The 22,102-nt window shown below is 39.9% G+C and overlaps 1 protein-coding gene across 4 annotated transcripts in view; it reads right to left on the reverse strand.

Moving 5' to 3' along the window:
- Window positions 1-360: 360 nt before the first annotated feature.
- The window catches only part of ATXN7 (ataxin 7), a 56,396-nt gene continuing 34,654 nt past the window's right edge, over window positions 361-22,102 (reverse strand). For all 4 annotated transcript variants that reach the window (XM_062500389.1, XM_062500390.1, XM_062500393.1 and 1 more), the window contains 8 exons: window positions 8,175-8,430; window positions 7,270-7,532; window positions 6,445-6,527; window positions 4,481-4,746; window positions 3,864-4,062; window positions 2,855-2,976; window positions 1,617-2,568; window positions 361-502 (listed from right to left, as the gene is read on the reverse strand). In XM_062500389.1, the coding sequence (XP_062356373.1) occupies window positions 485-502; window positions 1,617-2,568; window positions 2,855-2,976; window positions 3,864-4,062; window positions 4,481-4,746; window positions 6,445-6,527; window positions 7,270-7,532; window positions 8,175-8,430 (2,159 nt within the window). In that variant the 3' untranslated portion in view covers window positions 361-484. The remainder of the gene's footprint in view (window positions 503-1,616; window positions 2,569-2,854; window positions 2,977-3,863; window positions 4,063-4,480; window positions 4,747-6,444; window positions 6,528-7,269; window positions 7,533-8,174; window positions 8,431-22,102) is intronic.

Here is a 22,102-nt window from a genome sequence, read left to right on the forward strand (position 1 = left end):
TCTTTCCATTGTGCCTCACACATTTTTCCCCTTGTCACGGGGTCCTCTCCTTTGAGGGTGTCTATCTGGTTAGCTATCACCTACAAAAGACACCATCAGTATAAAAATAAGTCCACAGTAATGTTTATTTCCCCCCAGAAAACATTCGTTTGCCCAGCCAAACTATATCAAATAGTGGCAAGATGACGTACTCCTGTAAGGAAAATCTCACAGATTTGTAGCAAACAGTCCAGACCACTGTTAACACTGATAAGAGCAATTATGTGGCTGAACTTCATCCAGTGTCCATTTCTATAATATTCACTGCTACAGACATGGCTTCAGGGAAATTCCTTGTTTAAGTGACAGTCCAGTAGATTTCCACACCTGAGGACCATGGGAAGTTGGGAAAACTCAAGGCATCTTGGAGTCCAGAAATCCAGATGGAGGTTTTGCTTGTAGTGAAAACTGTCCAGTTTGTTTCTCACCGTGGTGCTTTCAGCTATCAGGGACGGGCCTTTGGCTTGGGGGCAAGAAAAGAGACAGCCATCAGTGAGACAACCATCAGTGGTTTCAGAGGCACTGAAAACAAACATATTTTGTGGCTAACAAGGGTATATTTGGGGGAAAATCTCAGGCACAGAGGCAACCTTGATAACACGAGGCTGGCCTCTCTGAAACTTAAAAATCTTCAACTCTTCAAAGTTATAATGGTTTCAAAGCATGCTTTCCTCTTAGTTCACAAAAATTGTATTTCTCTTTTACTTACAATGCATAGTTGAAATAGTAATTATTAGGTGAGTCCGAGAATAAACTCAGCCATTTGAAGGCTTTTTTTTTGTTAAGTAAACATACACAAAGGTGAAAATCTTTCTCTGTGGCTGAAACTGAAAATTAAGAAACCACTCTCAAAAAGTTCTTAATGACTCCCGATTCTCCTGCTACAGAGATTTCAGTTTTTAGAAGCATAGAAACAAAGTTTCTTGGATTTTTAATCCTGAATGCACTACTTTTCCAGTGAGATTTGTTTTAAAAAAAAAAAATCAAAACCCCAAACTAATTTTTAAAATGGGATCTTACATACTCCTGAGATCTGCTTCTTTTATAGTGTATCTGTTTGCCTTACCAACTAAAAAGGATTATTATCTGATTTATTACTATTTAATCTCATTATTACTAAGAAATTAGTCAATGACACCTTGGGATAATAGGCTTATTTTATCACAGTATCACAGTTCTGTTATCAGCATCGTTATGTTCCACTCTGTAGAATGACACAGAAACAAGGAGTTGGGCTGAGGCACACAAGTCAGTTCCACAGCAGGCTGGCAAGCTTCACTTTTAATATTATGGTTTAAAAATAAGAGGAATGAATTTTATCTGAAAGCAATTCACAGGCACCAGCATCTGAGGAATTTGAAATAACCCATTTAAGGTTTCTTTCCTACAGTGTAGCTTTTTAATTTAGAATGTTTATAAAAGTATCACAAGAACACTCAAAATGAGTACTGGACAAAGAGAAGAACCACCTTTTACTTGAGCAGGATCTGGAGCTGGCTATTTAACACTTTACATGCATATTACAACCACGTGAGGAGGCATTTCATGCTGGCTTAATCTGAGACAAGATTTCCTACCTGATGAAACAGAGAATTGTTCATCAGTCCTTGCGTCCCTGGGATTGCACCAGTGTGTTTTGCATGAACATTGTTCACGGATGTCAATTTGGCAACTTTGTTTGATTTGCTGCTGCTGCTGTTGATGCTGCTTGAACCAGGTGAGCACTTTCTTTTCTTTCCTATTAATTTGTCAAGGGAAGTATGTGAATGTGAAAAACTGCTGTGTGAATTTACAGTCAGCTCACTAGACTGATGAACAAATGGCCCTAAGGAGAGCGTGGAGTCGCTGCTGTTCATCATCACACTCATTCTCTTTATGGATTCTGCAGGGCTCCCGGTTGGAGGACCCCTCCCTGATTGGTCATGTTTGAGGCTAACAGAGTTAGCTTTGCTAGTCATACAGTTGAGGCCAACGCCGTGGGACGAAGCTGTCACTGAAGGATGATAGGAGGTCCCAGAGTTTCCAGAGTTAACCACACAGTTTTTTCTAAAGGACTCTGTGGAATGAGAAGGTGCGAGCAGTGCGGAACTGTTTTTACGCTTCTTTCCTGAGCCGCCGCTGCTACTGACGCTGCCGGTGCTGTTACAGGTGCCACTGCCAGCAGAAGATTCCTTAGGTTTAAAAGATTTGCTGGATTTCATTTTCTGAGGTTTGCTGGGCATAGGTGAAGGTACAGAGGAAAGCACTGTAGGTGTCGAAGGGGAAGAAGACACTTGTCTTGATTGCATACTGCAGACAGGATCCACTGCACCCAGAGCAGCGGGGTTGGCATTCAGTGTCGTCCCATGGGATGGTACCGATTTGCTGTGCAGAGACACACAGGAGGGAGAGACCAACGCTGGCGATGACATAACCGTGGTGGGCAAGAGGAACCCTGCTGCACTGACACCGTGCTGAGAAGCAGGCATCGGGTTTGTCCGATGTGGGGCACGGACTGATGCTGTGTTACTGGATGCTGGAGGAATTTTCCTGCAGGTGAACAGAAAAACAAAGATAAAACCCCCCATAGCCACCATTCTTCAGACTACTACAGACTACCCAGTCTAATAATGCTACCTTAAAATGACTGTATCGTGGGGTTGATTAATGCCTCTGAAAGATTTTATTAAACTGATAGTTAATTGTTGCAAAAAATGTAAAGCACAGACCATCAACCTTCCAATCTGAACACAAGATTACTATTAACTAGAATCACACGGTTCCACGTACTTCTACAAACACCAAGAAGAGTAAGAACTTTTTCACTTCTACTCACTTCCACATCTGTGAATTAAGATGCTTCTCCAACATGTAGTCAAGTGCACATCGAATATGGTTCCACCGCTTGTCAAACACGTAATAACCTCTTCCAATTTGCTGACTACCAAATGTGCAAAACTGAAAAGACATGATTTTTATTGGTGTTTTCTACTTTCAATGACAACTCTCTGAATAACAATTTTGTAATGATAAATATGCTTTTAGATGCTTAAGTAGAGGATAAAAAAATATAGTTTTTTCATATTTATATAATTTTTAAAATATAATATAAATTTAGGGTTTTTTATGTCTATGGCCCAACAACTATTTAAAATTTTTGGCCTTGGTATATTGTGATAATTTTATTGTCTTCTGATACTCCCATACTTAATAGAAGAAGTCAAATTTGAGCTCCTCTGATTAAAGAGAGAAGATTAGCAGTATGTCTGTTTATGTATAAACATTATACACACATATTTATGTAACATCTACTTCTGAGGACCTCCCAGCTATCAGCTGGAAGTGTGTTTAAAAAAATCAAAGGATATAATTTGACATCCAGGCTGGGCAATAGATTGGCTAACTATACTAAATTTTGTGAAAATTTAAATATTAACATACCTTGCTGCTATCTTTATGGTGATGTTGGTAACTTCAGTAAAAAATGTATGTGGGTGTGGAGGGGGAGTCCAATAAGAAAACTGCACCAAAATGTCCTTATTCCAAAACCACAGCTCTTTAGAGCAGTTACCAATTTCATCCTTAGTATTCTGGCATTTTGGTTTCTTTTGGATTGGGCAAGTGAGCTATGAACACATCTTTTTAGCATTTTTATTTTGCAACCAGTTAAACCTTCACCGCCTACTAGACCACAAAATATTTTTTTCAAAATATAGGGAGGAGAATTAAAAAAAAGGAAAAAAAAAAAAATCACATACCCACAGAAAACCACCTGTAAAACCCCAAAGTAACTTGTTTACACAATGAGAGCCAGAGAGAGACTGAGGTTAACTTTGAAAACATACAGCGGCTGGTTGAGGATGATGACCTGAATAATGACAATCCAGTTTTTCAACAGGCTCTTCTTTTTCATCACATTCTCCCTCATCACTGGATAACCGAGATGCTGGCTCAGCTGCAGGCAAGGGAGGGTGTGGGGACTCGTGGACAGAAGGAGACTCACTGGGGGCATTTCCACTCTGCTGGGCTGGACAGCCTGGAGGCCTGGGCAAGGCAAGAAATAACCAGGTGTTATTGAACCAAGCCCAGTTAAAAATCCCACCCTCTGAGTGCTTACTACTACTGAGAGAAAGAAATCTACATTAACAGATCCCTGGTGTTGTCCACGGTCTCGTAACCTGCCAAAGGGAAGCACAGAGGATGGCTGTACCCCTGGAAAAGCAGTGCAGCCCAGTTGTTGCTTAACCACTTCCACTGATTGCAAGTCAGTTTTTACTACTGCAAACACCAACCCCTCCTGGGCAGGAGATACACTCAGCAGGTAATTGCTAATTGCAGATAGGCACCAGGCCTGGAGCAAACACACTGCCCTGTCCTACAGATCCATACTGCTCCCTCAAAATCCACCTCACCAAGCTCCCAGTATTCATTTCACAGCACTGCATCTGCAGGTCTTCCTTACCTTGGAAGACTGGGGGGATGAGGTTTGGGTTTATTAGGTAATAAAGGCTTTGATTCTGTAAGAGTAACTCCATGAGAATTTTGGTGCAGCTCCTGGGAAGTTTTAGTAGGTGAGGGATGTGGTTCCCTGAGAGGGGGCATCTGCTGATGATGATCCGAATGTCGAAGAAGTTCCTTTTCCCTGGTTTTGCTTTTGTGCTCAGCTAATAACACATCAAATCGTTTTCTTCGACCCTGTACAGCCCTCCGCTGGGTTAAGGAATGTGTCTGCAGAACCAGGAATAAATCATTAATCCCAGGCTATGACATTTGTGGAAGTCAAACACTCAAAATCTGTGTCTAGAGCTCCAAAACAGAGAAAATCATCACAGTCCTGCTTTAGTAAACAAATGGAAATGTGACTTAGAAAGCAATCTTTAAAATTGCTTGGTGGATGATTATATCCTTGTTTGATACAGAGTAACAAAACCACAAATTTGGTAAAAGGCTTTTTTCAAACTTCTTTTTAAAAATCAAACTCCCAAATTTTTAATAATGTTAAGACTAGAACCGAAAACTTGTTTGCACATTGATATTTCAATTGCCAACTCCTGTAAAACCAAAAAGAGAAAATATTTACTTTCACTTAAAAAAATATTCAACAATATAATGTTTAAAATCAGACTTCTAATGGGAGACCTGAAAAATATTTATAAAAGTACTGTGTTGCCTTCTATAAACTAATATATTTATTGAAAACCAACGTAATCAAATAGATATTGAGGAATTCAAAACATCCAGCTGAATCCAGAGTCAGTCAGGACTCAAAGTTCTTTGAGTGCCCTGAAAACTACACAGTAAGATGTGTATGTGTACAAATGGCACCAATTCTAAGTAAGGTGAAATAAATTGAAGCTATTTTTCTGAATTGTTACAGTCACACACGATACCTTTTTAATATGGCACAAAGAGTTTGATTTGGCTCTTTTTAGTAGGTATAAATTTTTATCACACAATTCAGACAAAAATAGCAATTCCAAAAAATATTTTATGAGTGGTATATTCTAAAGCATTCTTGAGAAATGTTTTTACTCTTTCACTTCTGATTTGCCTATTTCTCTTGTAAAATCTTGCAGCTTTTCCCTCCTCTATTAGCAAAACAATTTCCTCCCCTCTCTAATTCCAAAAGGGCAATGTGTTCAAGTTCAGTTCCTCTGGGTAATTACTGCCAGCTTCATTTACCTTTGTTCTGTACGTGGTTTATTTACCAGACATTTCCCAAACTGAGGGTAGAGCTGCTTTACAGGAAAGCAGCAAAATATTACACAAGTGCAGGGGATCTGGATTCTTGGTTCCTTGGGAGCAAGAGACAGCCCTTTGTCCCCCAGGGTTTTGGAGCCAGAGGATACAATTTGTCTGGCTGAAAGTTTTTATGATTATTTAATTTAGAGTTTGACCTCTAGGTGTGCTCCATGGCTCTTTCAGGAACTGGCTGTAGCAGTTCATCCAGCAGCATTAGCATTAACACTAATTCCTACCAAGAACCTGCTGCAGACTCTGCTGGTGGGACAGAAAAGGGTGTAAGAGGGGAAGGGGCTTGAATTATTTAAATTCCTCATACGCAAAATTTTCAATGCTTATGAGGAATTTTAAAATTCATAAAGGTTACCTCGCAAAGAGAGGAACAGGCTACCCCCTGCTACCTACATGTAGAGCAACACAGTTTGTCCCAAGTCAGCATCCATGTTTAAAGGATTTATACAAAAACACAAATCTCCAGGTTACTTTGAGAAATACTTTCTGAATAAATAATTAACTGAACTTCAGAAACAATTGCTTCTTGGTTCTGGGCAACATGTTTTGAGAGGTACCACTTAGAGTGGTAATTACCAACAGCAAAAATTTGCAGTTCTCCGTTTTCTATCATGTTCCTCAAGAATTTGAATAAAAACTTCAGATAATCTTATCTTGATTCAGATATCCTACCTTGCATGTTAAAGACCTAGTACAAGGTTTCCTGGTTTCCACATCAATGACACCACAGTATATATCAGGATCAAATTCTCTCTCTGTCAAAGACACACAGTATTGGAAAAATCATCAAAAAACATTCTGAAATACTAATATTTAGTTTAATAATAAAAATTAATCATATCGGAAACTTTTCAAATATGACAAAGGCAAGTGTACAAATAAAAACGCACAAGAAAATGTACAGATGAATTTTTCTACGCTCTCAGCAAGCTTAGGGTGTGCTGAAATACAGCTCTCAAGTCTACAAACACCTGTAAGTGACCTCAAAGGTGGATTTGATGCTGCCTGTTAGGAGCAGAAATACCATTATGGATTGTGACAAATAAATGGTGCGTTTTTGCTTGTTGGCTTTGGTGGCAAGAACTTTTCTACCATTCTACTAACACTCAAAATAATTTTCTTGAAAAGTGTGAAGAGCAGACTGGATTTCCATTGTTGAGTTTATCAGGTGCTAGTTGTTCTGTTTTCTGTGTACATTTAGACCTTCCATATAGAAAGAAGGAAACTAGAACCTTTACAGATAGAAGAGTGTAATTTTAAAACTGTCAGAACTGACAGACATTTGAGATCTGTACAGGTTTCTGAAAGAAAAAGACAATTCCAAGGTATTTGCATCCTTAAAGTGTATGTCAAATTCAAATTATAGACTTAAATATAATATTTAAAAACTCTTACTATAAGTTAAAGTATTACAGGAGTTTTACTTCTGGAACTTATTTCCATATATATATTTCTACCAAGAGGAATATAGCTAATAATAATTTTTTAAAAAATTACCTGACAATCTTTTATGTAAAAATTTCCTATTATTCGTATTTTCTTCAGGTTTCTTTTCCAAAAATGGAGGCACAGAGAGAAGACCTTTACCATTCAGTATCTGTCCAGGGGAAGGCAAGGGTGGCTTTGGTATTGAGGGACAATTAAGGCCAGTCTTTATTGAGGAACTCACAGTAGTAGAACAAGTTGGACCAACAGCAGCTTTCAGTTGGGCACCATCTATCTTTGGATGAATCTTTTCCACTTTGACAGATGGAGTCATACTGTTATTTATGAAAAACAAAGAGAAAAATTGAAAAAAAAACTAGCTAAAATATGTTATTATTCAACAATACTCTGATCCATTCCCAATATAAATGTAGATCTTCTTCCTATTATCTTTTCAGTTTTCACATTTTTTTTTGGATGCCCATAATCTCTTCTGTCCACTTGTCCTTCAGAGTGTCCAGGGATTTTAGAAACCATTATTTGCATTCATGGACAGAGAGTATCACTGTGAACTGTTGAAAGCAACTGCAATGGACCCATTAGATCCAGTCAGAAATGCACCATTCTGTATCAGCAGTGCTGTTATCTCACATATGCACATATGCAGGTCAAAAATCACCTGAATCAGAGCAAAAACTCCCTTATGATCAAAGTATGCAGATTACATCCAAGAATTAGGAGCCTCTAGTAAAATGACCTTTATCCATGGTGATTTAAGATGCAACTTTGCAAGAGTTCTTCAACACAGATATGAGCATTAACTATAATCTTTGACTAGGCTGTGGGAGAAGATCTGGAGGAGTTTAAAACTGTTATCTCCTAAACCAAAAACACTCTGAAACAAAAGGAAACTTTCTTGACATAGCAGTGTCCATGCAAGTAATGACATTTAATTCTCTTTCCAAAGTCATACTCACATTTTGTCATGGGGAACTTTGCTGTGCTGTACCGAATGCATTAACCTGTTGTTTCCGCTGATCTGCAGCTTGTCTTTGGGTGATTTCAACAACTTGGAATTTGATGATGATGATGCACTAGTACCTCCACTGGATGAACGATTGCTCCCACTTCCACTGCTACCTTTGTTTTTTGATGGGAAAGATGAAATGAGGGAAAATACTGAAGAAGAGGGAGGAGTCAAAGGTGGCTTGCTAGAGGAGCTGTGTCTTCTTTCTGAAAGAGTAAAAAGGGGTTTTAAGCTCCCATATAGAAAGAATTTGTAAACACTTCATGTAATTCACTCCATTAACATTTTTCCTTATTGACTTGGGAGGTTCCCTGCCACACACAGAGCAGAGGATTCAAGCCCCTCTGTAATCCATGAGGTGCCACTCAACACTGGTCTCCGGAGGAGTACCGGAATCTCTTTGAGCTTTGGGAGCTACATATCTCAGCCACTAAAGTTTAACTCTCCCTCCATCTCAAACAATCAGCTCTGGACCTCAGACACACAAAGCCAAGAGATCCCTATCCTCAGGCCAGGCAAGCTTAAATATCATATTCCCATACAGGATAAGAATTATCTACAAGTATGTCTTCTAAATGATATTGAATCCAACATTTTCACTTTTACTTAATGACAAACTTTTGGTATGATTGATCAGACCTCCAGTATGGAACACCTCTGAGAACATCAGCTGAAATATTGACCTACACTGGGGTTTTTGAGTACCGGTGTTTTTTGTTAGGTTGGGATTTTTTCCTTCTTGTTTCTATTTATCAGCATGATCAAAAGCAGCAACAGATATTCTTCTACAAAAATCTGAGTATTTGAATTAAGAGAGGCCAGATTCTGTCACTTCGTTTTTCAATTAGCACCAAACCACGAAAACTTCTATGTTGCTAGCACTATTTCAGGTGAAATAGTGTCTATTGTAAAGGCAGTTCTTCAGAACCATGAATTCTCAAAACACCTGACAGCTTCCAGCTCTGCCTACACCGACACAGTAATGGACTGTGCTCACTGACACAGAGACACCTGTGACTCCTCGAGGATCTGTGTAATCAACACCTACTTAAGTGACACTTCTGGCAATCAAGTAAAGGAAAACCACAGATCTAAGAGACACAAGAAAGAGCTGTGTCAGGGGAGTGCAAAGGCAGTGGTACCACATCTTTTGCAGCCAAGTATTGTTAGAGGTGCCCAAATCCACACCGATCAATCTCAGGATCACCTTACACATTTTGACTTAAGTGAACCGTGGAAGCAGCAAGCTACTCATGAAGCTACAACTACAGCCAAGAGTGACATCTAAGTCCAGTGCAGAAGCCTGCAACGCTCTGGGAAATGTAAATTAGTACATCTGTGCTCTGCTTATATGACCTATTTGGAAGGAGCACTTGAAATGTGTTCATCAGCTCAGAAAAATTAAAATAATGAATGAATATAGAGCTTGGACTAAGAAAGAAACTAAACCAACTCCTTTGTGTTTCCCTGTTTAACTGCAAAAACGGGTGCAAACCACCTTCTGCAAAATTTTGCAAAATATTCATCACTTTGGAATGGGTAATTATAGTCAAGAAGTCAAGTGTGAAATATCTGACAAAAATACCAAAGAAATTCACTAACTTATCACCCATCTCAAGAACAACTGCTTTAAAACTGTAGTACTTAAAACTATTAGTTATCCACTTAGTTTTCTAGAACCAGCTGCCACTGAAGAATCTGTGAAATATTTTAGCATATTTATGTTCTAGTAAATGCCTGTGCTTCTAATGTGACGCAGTGCTTATTGCCAAATGGCTTTTTATAGCAATGGCAGGAATCCCTGAGCAGCTCTGTTCAGTTACTATTTGAGGGCTATTAGAGTCCAGTGATGGTACACCCTGTGAGGTGAGAAACATGACTCAATACTCTTCCACATTCTGTATTTAGAAAATACAAAATCCAAGTGGTTATCACAGTTACAAATAATCTCCAATAAGCAGTGGATGATTATGCAATCCTTGGGAGGTTATGATGACTTTTGCTTTTTGAAGGAAGCGAGTATTACTTTCTTGATAAAAACTAGCAGATGAAAAGAAGGGACTAGAATAAAACTGACAAGCTCCTTGCATTCCATCATTAGGAAGAAACCAGACAGATTAGTAATCTCAGCTATTTATCTGGATGATAGGAATATTTCTCTTCTGGCAACTGTACTTGGCAGTGTTCTGGTACCAAACTGAGATGCTACTGCTATTTGCACAAATGTTCAGCAGCACCAGGCTCAACCAAGTGAGTTTAATAGAAAGTGTTTTAAATTGGCAATAACAACAAAAATTACCTAAGAGAACTAAGGCTAATGGCTGATCACACACAAATTTACAGTCTACCTGTCAGAGAGGATTTCCATACACAGACACACACATCCAGGAAAAAAACCATCAAGCAAACCATTTCTAGAATTCTGGGACAATTTCTGAAAGATATATTGTAATAATGCAGGGTTGTGAAATCTTCACTTGCCACTTCTGTGCATAAACACGACTTAACAAAACAAGAAGAATTTTCAGTTCATTTTTCATAACCTGCCTAGACCTAATTTTTTTTTTGTTGACATACATACAAATTGAGGTAGGGCTGCTACTACAATTTGCTTATATTTAAAATTTCAGTCTTTTTATAACATTCATGATCTCAAGTGAAATCTACTTAAGAACTGTTTTACAAACCATGGGAAGAGCAGTGACATCTCATCTTAATGGAGGAAGTTAATATTATTTTTGAAACAAGACGTGTTAAGAATTGCATATATGATCTGATGAATATAGTTACTGACAGACTGACACAGTTTTTACTGGAAAAACTACTACACAAACTGTCACTGAATAATCAAGACCACCATACTTTTTATGCTAAGCATATTACAATAATAAATTCTACTAATCTGCCAATTTAACTTAGTTATATTTTTAAAATTTTGGGCTGAGAGAGAATTAATGACAAATGGGAACTATCTCCAGGTGTTCAGTTTTCAAATTTTAAACGTTGGCACTCACATGCCTTCCCTTCACATAACTCTTGAGAGGAAAACAATTTTTTACGTTGTGACTGCTTATATAGCATATCAAAGTGGTATTTCCATTTCAGCAATTGTGTATGATGATTCTAAACTCTAAAATTTAGGGGGAGGAGGTATCTTATTGTTGCTGCTTCTTTTTTTCTTTTCTTTTTAAATCTATTTTAAAAATTTTGTTGTTGTTCGTTTGTTTTACTTTTTCAAATATCAGAAAATTCTAAGTTTTGGCTTTGGACAAAGAACGAGAACGTCTTCCTTGATGCCACAGCACTGGAAAGAATCTGATCTAAAATGAAAGCTGTGTTCAACACTAACAGGTAAACTCCTCCTTAAATACCTTTGCACTTATACAACAAGTTTGTGACACTATGAAGAAGGACTGGACAGAGTCAGAATGCTGTGAAAAGAGCATCCCAGAAAATGATGTGCCTGCTCCAAACTATCAAGTTGGAAAAACACAGCATCTCTGTGCTGTAGCTGAGCAAGTATTATATATGTATCAGGCCAGAGGACACAGGAGTTCCTGATAAAATAGATATTGATAATCTAAATCTCTTCCAGAGCTTAAAAAAAAAAGCTTCACCTGGCCCTTAGTCTGGCTGACGATTTTCTTGTGTTTAAAAATCCTATTTTCCATTGTCTATTTCCTACTAAACATGCAGCAATCTCTGACAAAACGCAAAAAAGTAACCTGGAAGGGGCAGGATAAAAAAAAAAAGGAAAAAAGAGCTTCTTATTGTGTTTGGCTACTACTGCGTATTCTTCTATCAATGAGTAAACATTTGGACATACTGTGATTCATAATTTATTGCTGTATTAAAGGATTATACCCTTTTATAGAAAAAAACATTTGATTTTTTTCATAAAATGCCACTTTTTTTGCTTCATGCTTACAAAAAAAAAAATTAAGAAAAAAAATAAGAGCAATGATACTCTTAAAAATTTTCAAGACATTCCTCCTAAAGTCTATGCTTATTTCCCAAAAGCTAGCAAGTATTTTGTGCTGTTCATTCTCTCTGGGCATCAATTAATAGCTTTGGGCAGCAAATACAAGATGTACAGATCAAGTTTCATAAACCCATTTTTTTTATTCTGACTCCTTACATAAGTACTGGGCAAAAAGTCAAAGTGCCCTGTGTCAGTGCTGGTGCAGCTGCAGTAAAAATGAAGCACACCCAGGAGAACACACACGACTTTGGTTCAGTTAGACATGTTGGAACTTCAGTGAACATTCAGAAAAAAGAGTTAACACAGGTTAAGAGTATTGTGTAGAATAAGTGTAAGAGTACTCCTCAAACTATAGGATTAGATATGCATATTGAAACAAAGCATAAAAAAACCTTTTTTGCTTATGCAATTGTTATTTCATGTCTGTATCACAAAGTATAAGCATGATAATCATGACACTTAAACTTGTCCTTTTCTCCATCATACTGAACTACTGTGTGACTTGTCATTTGAGAAATTTTGACAGGCATATTACAACAAACATATTTTACCTGAGGATAAAAAATATTTTTTTCTGTCAGTAAAAGTATTTCATTCCTAGAATAATGGAGACTAATTGACTTGGACAGTTAATTGACTTGGTCTTCTCATTTCTTCTCAGGAAGCTCTGATTCATGAAATGACAGCACAACACAGACACTGCTATGGAAGGGCACCTCAACATAGCTCCAGATTTCACTCAGCAAGCAACTTAAATCCTTTTTGCAGCTCTAGTCCACCAGCACTCTGAGCTCACCATAACAGATAAAGAAAAAAAAAATAGGTCCATGAGGATTTTGCAGGAGAAACTGGGAGCTAAAACAATCACAGGCAAATTACTCTTCCTTTGCTGGCACCCTGGCAGGGTGCAGCTGCTTGGTCTGTGCAGGAGCTTGATCTGCTGCTCACTCACTTACTGCTGCTTCATTATCCTGCTCTAATCACGGGACCTAGATACCATGGATTCTGCCTTAATCTTCCACTGATGTCCCTTTAATCATGCCATCAATTCTGTGCACACTGTAAGTCAGGATGAGGTCACTCCATCTTCAACTGTGTGGTGTTTGACCTTACACATTTAGCTGAACAGAGAGCAGCTGAACAAAGTCATCACTTCAGCAAGAAGGTTACAAAACAGAATATTTACGGAGCCCAAACAACCAGTATGACAGACCAACAAGGCCTGATGGGCACCAGTACTCTCTGTCATGTCCTGAAATGCTTTGTCTTACTGTTTCCTAAAAAACCACTGGTTTGCATCTGGCAGCTGATATTATTGTTTATCACTCAGTGTTAGCAAAACCACAAGAAGAAGCCAACTGATAGTCACGTGTGCTTGTGGCACTAAAAAACAACCATACACAATATCTCTTAGAAAGATAAAGGCCAAGCAATACTGATGCAACCTTATGACTTGTACTTCCTCACTTGAGAAATATTCAGCACAAGTTTATAGTTTGTCTAGACATTTATTTTGGAGAACTAAAACCCACTCCTAAGTGATCACTGTGCAAAATATATTAAATAAAACTGCATCAAATTGTGCACAACCAGGGTCAGTTTTGTTGCTGCCATTGAAGAAAAGAGAAGGAGAAATGGAATGATCATCCTCAGTAGTAAGATTCTGAATGCCAACTTCAGTACTGTCAAATATTTCAAAGAGGAGATAATTATGTACCTATAATTTAGCATAAATTATGCTTTTTAAGGTATAGCTACAGCATAGCCAGGATAGGTTTTCATTCTCTAGCAGCACACACTACCTGGGCAGGAATGCCATCTCTTCTATGGTACCTGCTGCAAAACATCCCCAAACCTAGCACACCTCCCCTGACATTCAAGACTGCCACCACACTAGAGTGAACAGCAGACTGCAAACACATTTATTAAGAATATAACAATAAATTAATGTATTTAAATAATAACCTTCAATTATCTCCCTTTCCCAGCTGCTGCTCCTCCACAACCAGTTTTTAAATTTTTCCTTATTTGCAACTAATCCTTTCAAAAACCCCTTGTAGTCAGCACACAAGTAGTACTCTAATCAATTTCCACAGGATTTAAAACTCCTCCCTAAAATACATGGGGTTTCTCCCAAGAGATGTACAATAGCCCTTGAAGAATCAAGCATAGTGCCATCCCAAGCCTGCAGACTGACTGGGGTTGTCTGTGTTGAGCAGTGGCAAACTGGCATTAAGGACACTCCCATCAGGTGTGCTTGAGCTATTCAGAGCCCCCTTCAGAGCAGTAAAACTCTTGAGAACAGTTGGGAAAACTGACAGAAGCAGGACACTAAATTATTCATGGAGCAGAACCACAAGCAAAAATGGAGCCAGGGAGACCAGCTGCTGGAATGCCTCCCCTCATCACCCAGAAAAGGATGTTCACCCCATCCTTCTCCCTGCTCAGGTAAACCCAAAGGCAAGGGCTTTAACATCTCCAGAAGACTGTGTTGTAACATCCAAGCTCAAACTTGTGGTACCATTTCACAGTGAACTTGCCAAGAGGTGTGGCCAGTAACTGTCCTGTAAATCTGTTAGGCACTGAAATACAAATATGGCAAAGTTATTATGGAAGGACAGTAGAGTGTCTTGGATTGTAATTGGGCCATGAAGAGATTATAACATCCACACTATGAACACTAATCTCTGTGTAGCCTGTTGATGACATGACAATACCTGCACTGTCTGATTAAAGGTATTGAGTAAGTAATTCTTTCACTATTAAAAAAAATAATTCTCATTTGAAATAAACTTCAGAAAAGCCACAGTGATGACAAACATGAGCATCAAATAGACAGAGGTAAGGTACAGATCAGCAGTACCTCAAGATGCACTATGGGTCAACTTTCTCAAAAACATAAGACAACAGTTTTTCAGTTGCTTATGTTTACCCTGAATGACAATAAAGAAAAGCTTCAGTTTTTCAAAAAAAGTATAAAGCAAATTCAAAATAAATACCGCACCCCAACATTATTGCAAAGTTTAATAAAAACTTTGGTAAATAAAAGATGAATAAAGAATGGTGTGTTGAAAGATGCAAATAAAAAAGGGAAGAACCACCACCTAATTTCTGCTTCTCTCTTTCTGCCCACTCTCTACTCAGAAATTAGATTTACATCTTTAACACCATGTTCTTCCTCTTCAGCATCTACAATGTTCCTTCGAAGACCTTATCACATAGTATAGTACTGTGTCATGACTTCAGATGAGCTCACCTATCCAAAAGCCTGCCTAGCTTTCATCTTCCTAATAATTCTATTCACGCCAGATTGGGGATTAAATATTTTCCCCTGTAGCTATTTCTTTACACCTTGCAAACTTCAAATGTTGTATGTTGACTGTCAGACTCAGTTCTGCTACAAAAGAAAAGATGCTGACAATGAAGACTTGCTTTAAAAGCTGTAAGTGAACCAAAATACAAAGGGGGCGACATAAAGTTCTGAAGATGGGTGTAAAAGAAAAGCCTTGAAATAGAAAGCTCTCCACACGAAAGAGATCAACAAGAAGGAATTGACTTTGTTTTGAGCATGGAAATAGGAAGAAATATCACAGTGTGTACATGAAAATAGTGATGTCAGCTAAGGAAATCACATTCTTTGATTTTGTCATTAAGAAACTAGAGGATAAAAAAGACGCTGAGCACAAATATTTTTCTTGTGTACTGCACGACTAATTAGCGACATCCACTGCCATGATACAAGAGCTAAACAAGTATTTGAACTGGCCAACTACAAAGCCCCTCTCTGCTGATGGAACTGAGGAGGGAGCTCCCGGGGCTCTCTCTGATGTCACACCTGTCCCTGCACACCTACCGATGTGACATCCCACTCGCTTCCCTTTGGCAAACAGGACACTCTACACTGCGGGGCAGTGCCCACCTACAGGAAAAACTCGCCAAGAAGAGAACAGCACAGGGCTCTGCCTGCACAGCTAGCACCCCTCTTCCTGTTCTGAGGTTTTAAGTGCAAAATTTTTAACTCTTTCACAATGGAAAAGGATGATAGGAAGCTAATCAGTGTTGTTACAGTATTTTTCAAACTTCCAAAATTTGAAATCTCTTGAAATGTAAACATGCAATTTGCAATATCAGTGGAAAACAAATAACTTGGTTTCTTCTTCTAAGTCAAATCCTTACATTACTTTACCCCAATTTAACATATTTAGGCATTAGTAAGTTTTGAAGGATAAAAAAGAATCATTGCTGTTTATCTCATCATCACTGGTCAATCACAACTGGCATAAAACAACAGTTCTCATGTTTAAAAACACTGACCAGGTTAACTTTACACTAATTAAAAAATTACTGCAGCAAAATCCAAGGGATATCACCAATACAGTCAAATGAGGGCACAGACCTACCGTACTTTCACAAGAGCGTCTTTCAAATTAAATATTACCAGCCTTTTCACACTTCCTTTTGAAAGAATGGAGCAACGCTGTAATTAGGATGTGCTAACTAAAATGTTTGTGCAGTTTAACCTTTTAAATGAAAAACATGACTGCACTTGACACATGCAGGCTGTGGCTGCATTTCCCATTTCCTGCGGGGCTGAGACACACAGCACAGACCCTCCTGCCCACAGCCAGAGCTGTAAGAGCACCGTGTTCACCCTCTGATTTATACAATTACACGGGTGAGCACACTCACAAAAACACGCTAAAACGAACGCACGCACTCTTACTAGTTTCTTTAATTAACATTTTGATGAACAGCTGCCGATTTATCTAAGGGGCTGACAGGACTGCAATTGGCTGTCGAATGCTGGATTGCTGTTTTTCTCTCTCGCCAGTCTGAGCTGTGGCTGTGGGGATTGTCAAGTTTCCGCAGGGAACCCGCTCATGGCGGAGTCCGGCGCTGTCGGGCCCTGCCTGTGCCCGGCCTGGAGCTCCGGGCCCTGCCCCTGCCGCGGCCAGCTCGCTGCCTGCCGCTCCTGGAGCAGTGCCACACGGCTCCGGTGACATTTCAGTAGGGCTCACGGGGCCGCTTGCAGCGCTTTAATCCCTGGCTGTGGGATTTTCCACGCCGTGCAGCGCTCGGCCGCAGCCGGCCGGGGAGCTGCGGGCCGGCCTCGGGCAACCGGCGGCCCCCAGAGCCGTGCCCAGCCTGGCTTCACCGCAGGCCTGGTGCCGGCCACGGCCACGGCCACGGCCACGGGCACGGCCACGGGCACGGGCACACACAGCCGCGGCTCTGTGCGTGCTCCTGTGATTGCCACCGACAGCGGCCAGGCCTTGCCGGCGGCTCCAGGCCATTTCCCCACGGCCCAGCCTGAGGGCACCCACCGTGCCAGAGCTGCAGCTCCCTGGGTTATCGGGGAGCCGCACGATCCCCGCCACCCCACTGCATGCTCCTGCTGTGCTTTTCCACTTTTCCAGCTGCAAAAAAATCGCTATTTACTGCTCTGAACTTCCACATGGGTCTCCACATTTTAAGTCTCCATGCTCTAATGTCTGACTGTCAAGGTCTGACTTCCACCCAAAACCAGCACATGGACAGGAAAATCTAATTTTTACCAAATGATTAATCTCACGACCATTTCCTAAGTAATCGTTTACAAAAATTACGGCATATCTGCTGACAACAGGAATAGGAAAAACCGGTTTGTGGCTTTTGCTCTTATTTTAAGTTACCATAATCAAAGCTGAAACTTTTGGTCTTCCCTCACTTACCGATTACACACAAATTCATTTTTAAAACCAAGCAAATTACTTTTTCACTAAAATCAGAAGTTTGCCAGGAAGAGAGGCAGCTGGCTTGTACAAACACCTTTGTGTATTAGCATTAGTGTGCTAGCATACTACTTTACTTCATTAAGAAGGTTTAAACAGAAGAAGGGAGTACCATTTCAGCAGACTGGGCTTTGTTAGGGTTGGGGGGGTTTCTTCTTTATTTAAAGAAACTTGCAGAAACCTGGAGGTTACTGCTCCTATTACCAAGCTTAGAAAGTAATAATAAATCCTAAACCACAGATACTAAATATTAACATTCCCATGTCTATGCATTCAGAATAGAAGACAACAACCAGCTCCTCTGTGGCTCCAAATTTCAAGAAGCTGACAGCTCAAGTCACCTACCCATTAATTGTTAAGGACAACTCAGGAATACAAAGACATTTCCTTGGATTATGCTGCTTTTAAAACACTACTTCTTCCACCACTAAAATCAGTACCAGAGGCATGCATGTTTTTGGAGGATTTGTTTATACTGTACACTCCTCTACTTCACACCCATAATTAAAACTGGGTAAGTCTCCAACAGATTTTAGTGGTTCACAAAATTTTTTACTTCAAAACACTGTGTGGAGAACCAGCACTGATGTACTTGTTAGAAACTAGAATTCTTAGCCTTTGATTTGGCCCATTCTTATTTTAGGGACAAGAGAGAAAGTAAGTTTTATTTTGTTGCTTATTCCACAAATAAACTGACCAAGATCAGGCAATGTAATTCCCACATGGAACAATGAAGAAAGCTGTCTTCCTTCTGGGTAAGAGTGAGGACAAAGAACCCAACTGCTAAGAAACCCCAGCAGCTGGGCATCAAGGCAGGAGCTGGAATGGAAGGGAGAGGCATGACGGGACACTCACACAGGGAGAGAGCAGCCCATGGGAAGGCACACAATGGCACAGAGAATACAATGGGATGTTTTGCCTGCCTATGTTACAGCAGGAGCACATTTGCCAACTGCCTCGATCCATGCATTTTACCTGCTACATTCCAATGTCTAAAGGCTTCTGAGTAACACTGCGCAGTAAATATTCACAAGGTTTCACCTTGAAATGGATTGTGCGTGTGGCACAGTGAAATCACATGCTGCCAGAGTACTGTGACAAATGCAGAAGGTAATTTTTCTCAACGTAGTAAAAGCAACCCATTATGTAAGGCAATGAAATTAGTAAGTTCCTGGTACTAAATATTGCAAGAGGTTTTATTTTCTATCAACAGTACTTGAAGCCATTGAAAAAAATCCCCAAAGCATCAACAACATTAGATTCAATGTAAACATTCATACCATCAGTTAATACCTGAGTTCAGAAGCCTAAAATTAGCCCTGCAAGCTGTGATAATGCACTGTGCAGATCCATACACAAAGAACACCCACCTGCTCACACAGCTCACTCCCAGGGAATGAGGCTGCAGAGGAGACTCCTGCTCTGACATCAGGACAGTGCAGGAGGGAGAGAAGCAGTTTGATATGAATCACTGCAGAGAACCTAATTTCCAGGTCTTTGGTATTACACAATCACCCAAGAAGGACAACTTGAACTGTGGCAAAAGCATTGCAATGGAAGAAAGTTTGCTTCCTACCACTCCAGATAAAGAACAACATCAGCCCCCTCTTTTTTTTTATTTTCTCACTGAACATATGTAACAAAAAAAGGTATTTATATAAATTTGTGATGCTATCACTACACACACACACACATACAGTAGCTCCCTTGTATGAATGAGTACTGCAGAATGTCAAGAAACTGAAAACAAACAAACAAACAAGAAAAAAAATGGTAAGTGGAGAGAATCCAGAAGTTGAAGTATCCTGCACATTTTGCATTGGCAGGAAAATTGATCTTAAGAATAAAAATTCTTCACCCAATCTTTTACTTGCATTACATTTCTTGTCTAGTTTTATAAAGTGAGATAAATGCAGCTCTATCACATCTCCTTTCACTTGTCTACATTATAGTGTTCTGCATTTCAAAATTAGGCTTATTTTTAGTAAAACTGAAGAGCTGGATTTGAGATGGTGCCCTCTCACTCCTTACTGGGAGATATCCCGAAGATACTGGTATTTATCATTAACAATAAAAGCACCATTCAGACAGCACAGGTAAGAATTCTTGGTGCTCTTACACAGAAGAAAGGCAGGAAGATCTTTGCTTTGGACACCATGAGCACGTTCCAGCCCAGCTGTGCACGTGTCTTATTAAATTGGCCAGGAAAAAAAAGAAGGCAAAACGCGACATGAAACCTGAAGCTATGACTGTGCACAGAGCAAGAGGTGCTGCAATGGGAGAGCCATGGCAAAACACACCAGACAAAGCCACAGACAACCAGGCTTGACTATCTTCACAGCATATTAAGACTCACTTAATCCTTTCTCAAAATTCAGCAAACTCAGGCACCAATTTCACAACCACTTTAAACTAGCTGGTGCGAGCTAATACTGCCACAGGCAAAAAGCATTCCTGCCCTCTCCCCCAACCTGAGCACTCAGTCTGAGCCTCTGCACCATCGGCTGGCTCCGTCCACAACAAAGAGCAGAACAATCCGCTCCAAGGCCCGCCGGTGTCACAAACCAAACGCCTGCTGGTGCCAAAGCCCGCAGTGAACTGAGCTAGGACTAGCAAGAATTAAACTGTGACTTGAGCCCAGGGAGAGGGGCTGCAGGGTGTAAGAACTGGGCACAAAAACGAACTGGGTTCTGAGCTGCAGTAATGATCAGTTTGCCACTTCCTAAAAGCTTTGAGGGGTACATAGAAAAAAGTCAGACTTGCAAGGAATTCCATCTGACTGATATCAACAGTGCATAAGCTGGGTTTGCTTATGCTACAGCCTGCTTATGTTTACATTTAGTACTGTCTAAGATGATTTTGTTGTAAATATTTTGCTTTAAAGAGGTTGTTTGGTTATTGGCTACTATTATTATTCTTCCTGGAAGGAAGAGAATAATGGGCCTTGAGCCAACATCAAATATCTCAAAGTTGATCAATTGAGGACTCCAGTGTGGTTACTTAGAAAATCAACTTTGCTGCTATGGGAGGTGCATGGAAAGAACGTCCTGATTTGCTACATGACACCATAAAGCTCCTTAGTAAAGGAGCAGTGAAAAAATAAAAGAAGTCGTGCCAGTGCCTTGTATTTGGAAACGACTGTTCTGAAGTTCCAGCATGAATTAAATTCCCAGAACCTCCAGAACCACAAGACAATGGATTTTGAAATACGTGGATTGGATTTTTTTTCTCTAGCAGCTGCCACTTTGGAGAGTGTTTTACATGCTGCAGAACAAAACAAATATATTGGGCAAGATTACTGGTTTTGATGTTTTCTTTTCCAAGTGAGCAAGCTCAGAAGTTCCTCAGGTTTCAGAAAACTGGAGGGAGTCCAAAATAAAACAGATGACTGAGTACAGAGGAACAACTTGACAGGCTTGTTGGTGCACAATCAAGTGACAGAATTTTATGCCTTAGTATCAACTCCACTTACACAACATACTTGTTTACACCAGAAATACAAAATATAACTGCTACTCATGTAGCACGTGTGTACACATAGAATGAAGGTTTCTGTACAGAATTGTGTCATTTCCAGGGACTAAAATCAGGAAAGGACATTGAGTCCATTAAATTTCAAGTGTACAGCCACAGCTATTGTGAATCTCTGCCACCTGGACAACTGGGACAGGGCATAGGAAACAGCAAACAGCCCAGGAGCTCTGCAGGGCTTTCAGCACATCACAACTCTCAACTCCAGCCTCCCTGGACATGTTCTTGCAATTACAGAAAAAGGGGATGAGTATGGCCCTAAATGTCAGTGGTCATCTTTAATCTGAATAGAGACCAATCCTACAGAGAGAACTGACCAGTTCCTAGGTGTCACCAGGTGTCATTCTCAGTCTGTGGCAAGCAAGATGTGAGCATCAAGCCTTGCAATACCACACACATATGTAAGTTTATATAATTTCTATGGCTATTAAAGCAGTCCCAGGTATTTTTAGAAGCTAGCTGGTGGATTTTTTCTTGATCCACATGATGACCTTTGGTCAAACAGTACATGTCACTGTGATGGGGAGGGGACTGAACTGTGGCAGTTTAAAAACCTTTCCTCTGACCTGAGAGGCCAGGAGAGGGCCAGTGTGG

This window comes from Cinclus cinclus, chromosome 12 (assembly GCF_963662255.1).
Source record: "Cinclus cinclus chromosome 12, bCinCin1.1, whole genome shotgun sequence".
Classification (NCBI taxonomy): Eukaryota; Metazoa; Chordata; class Aves; order Passeriformes; family Cinclidae; genus Cinclus; species Cinclus cinclus.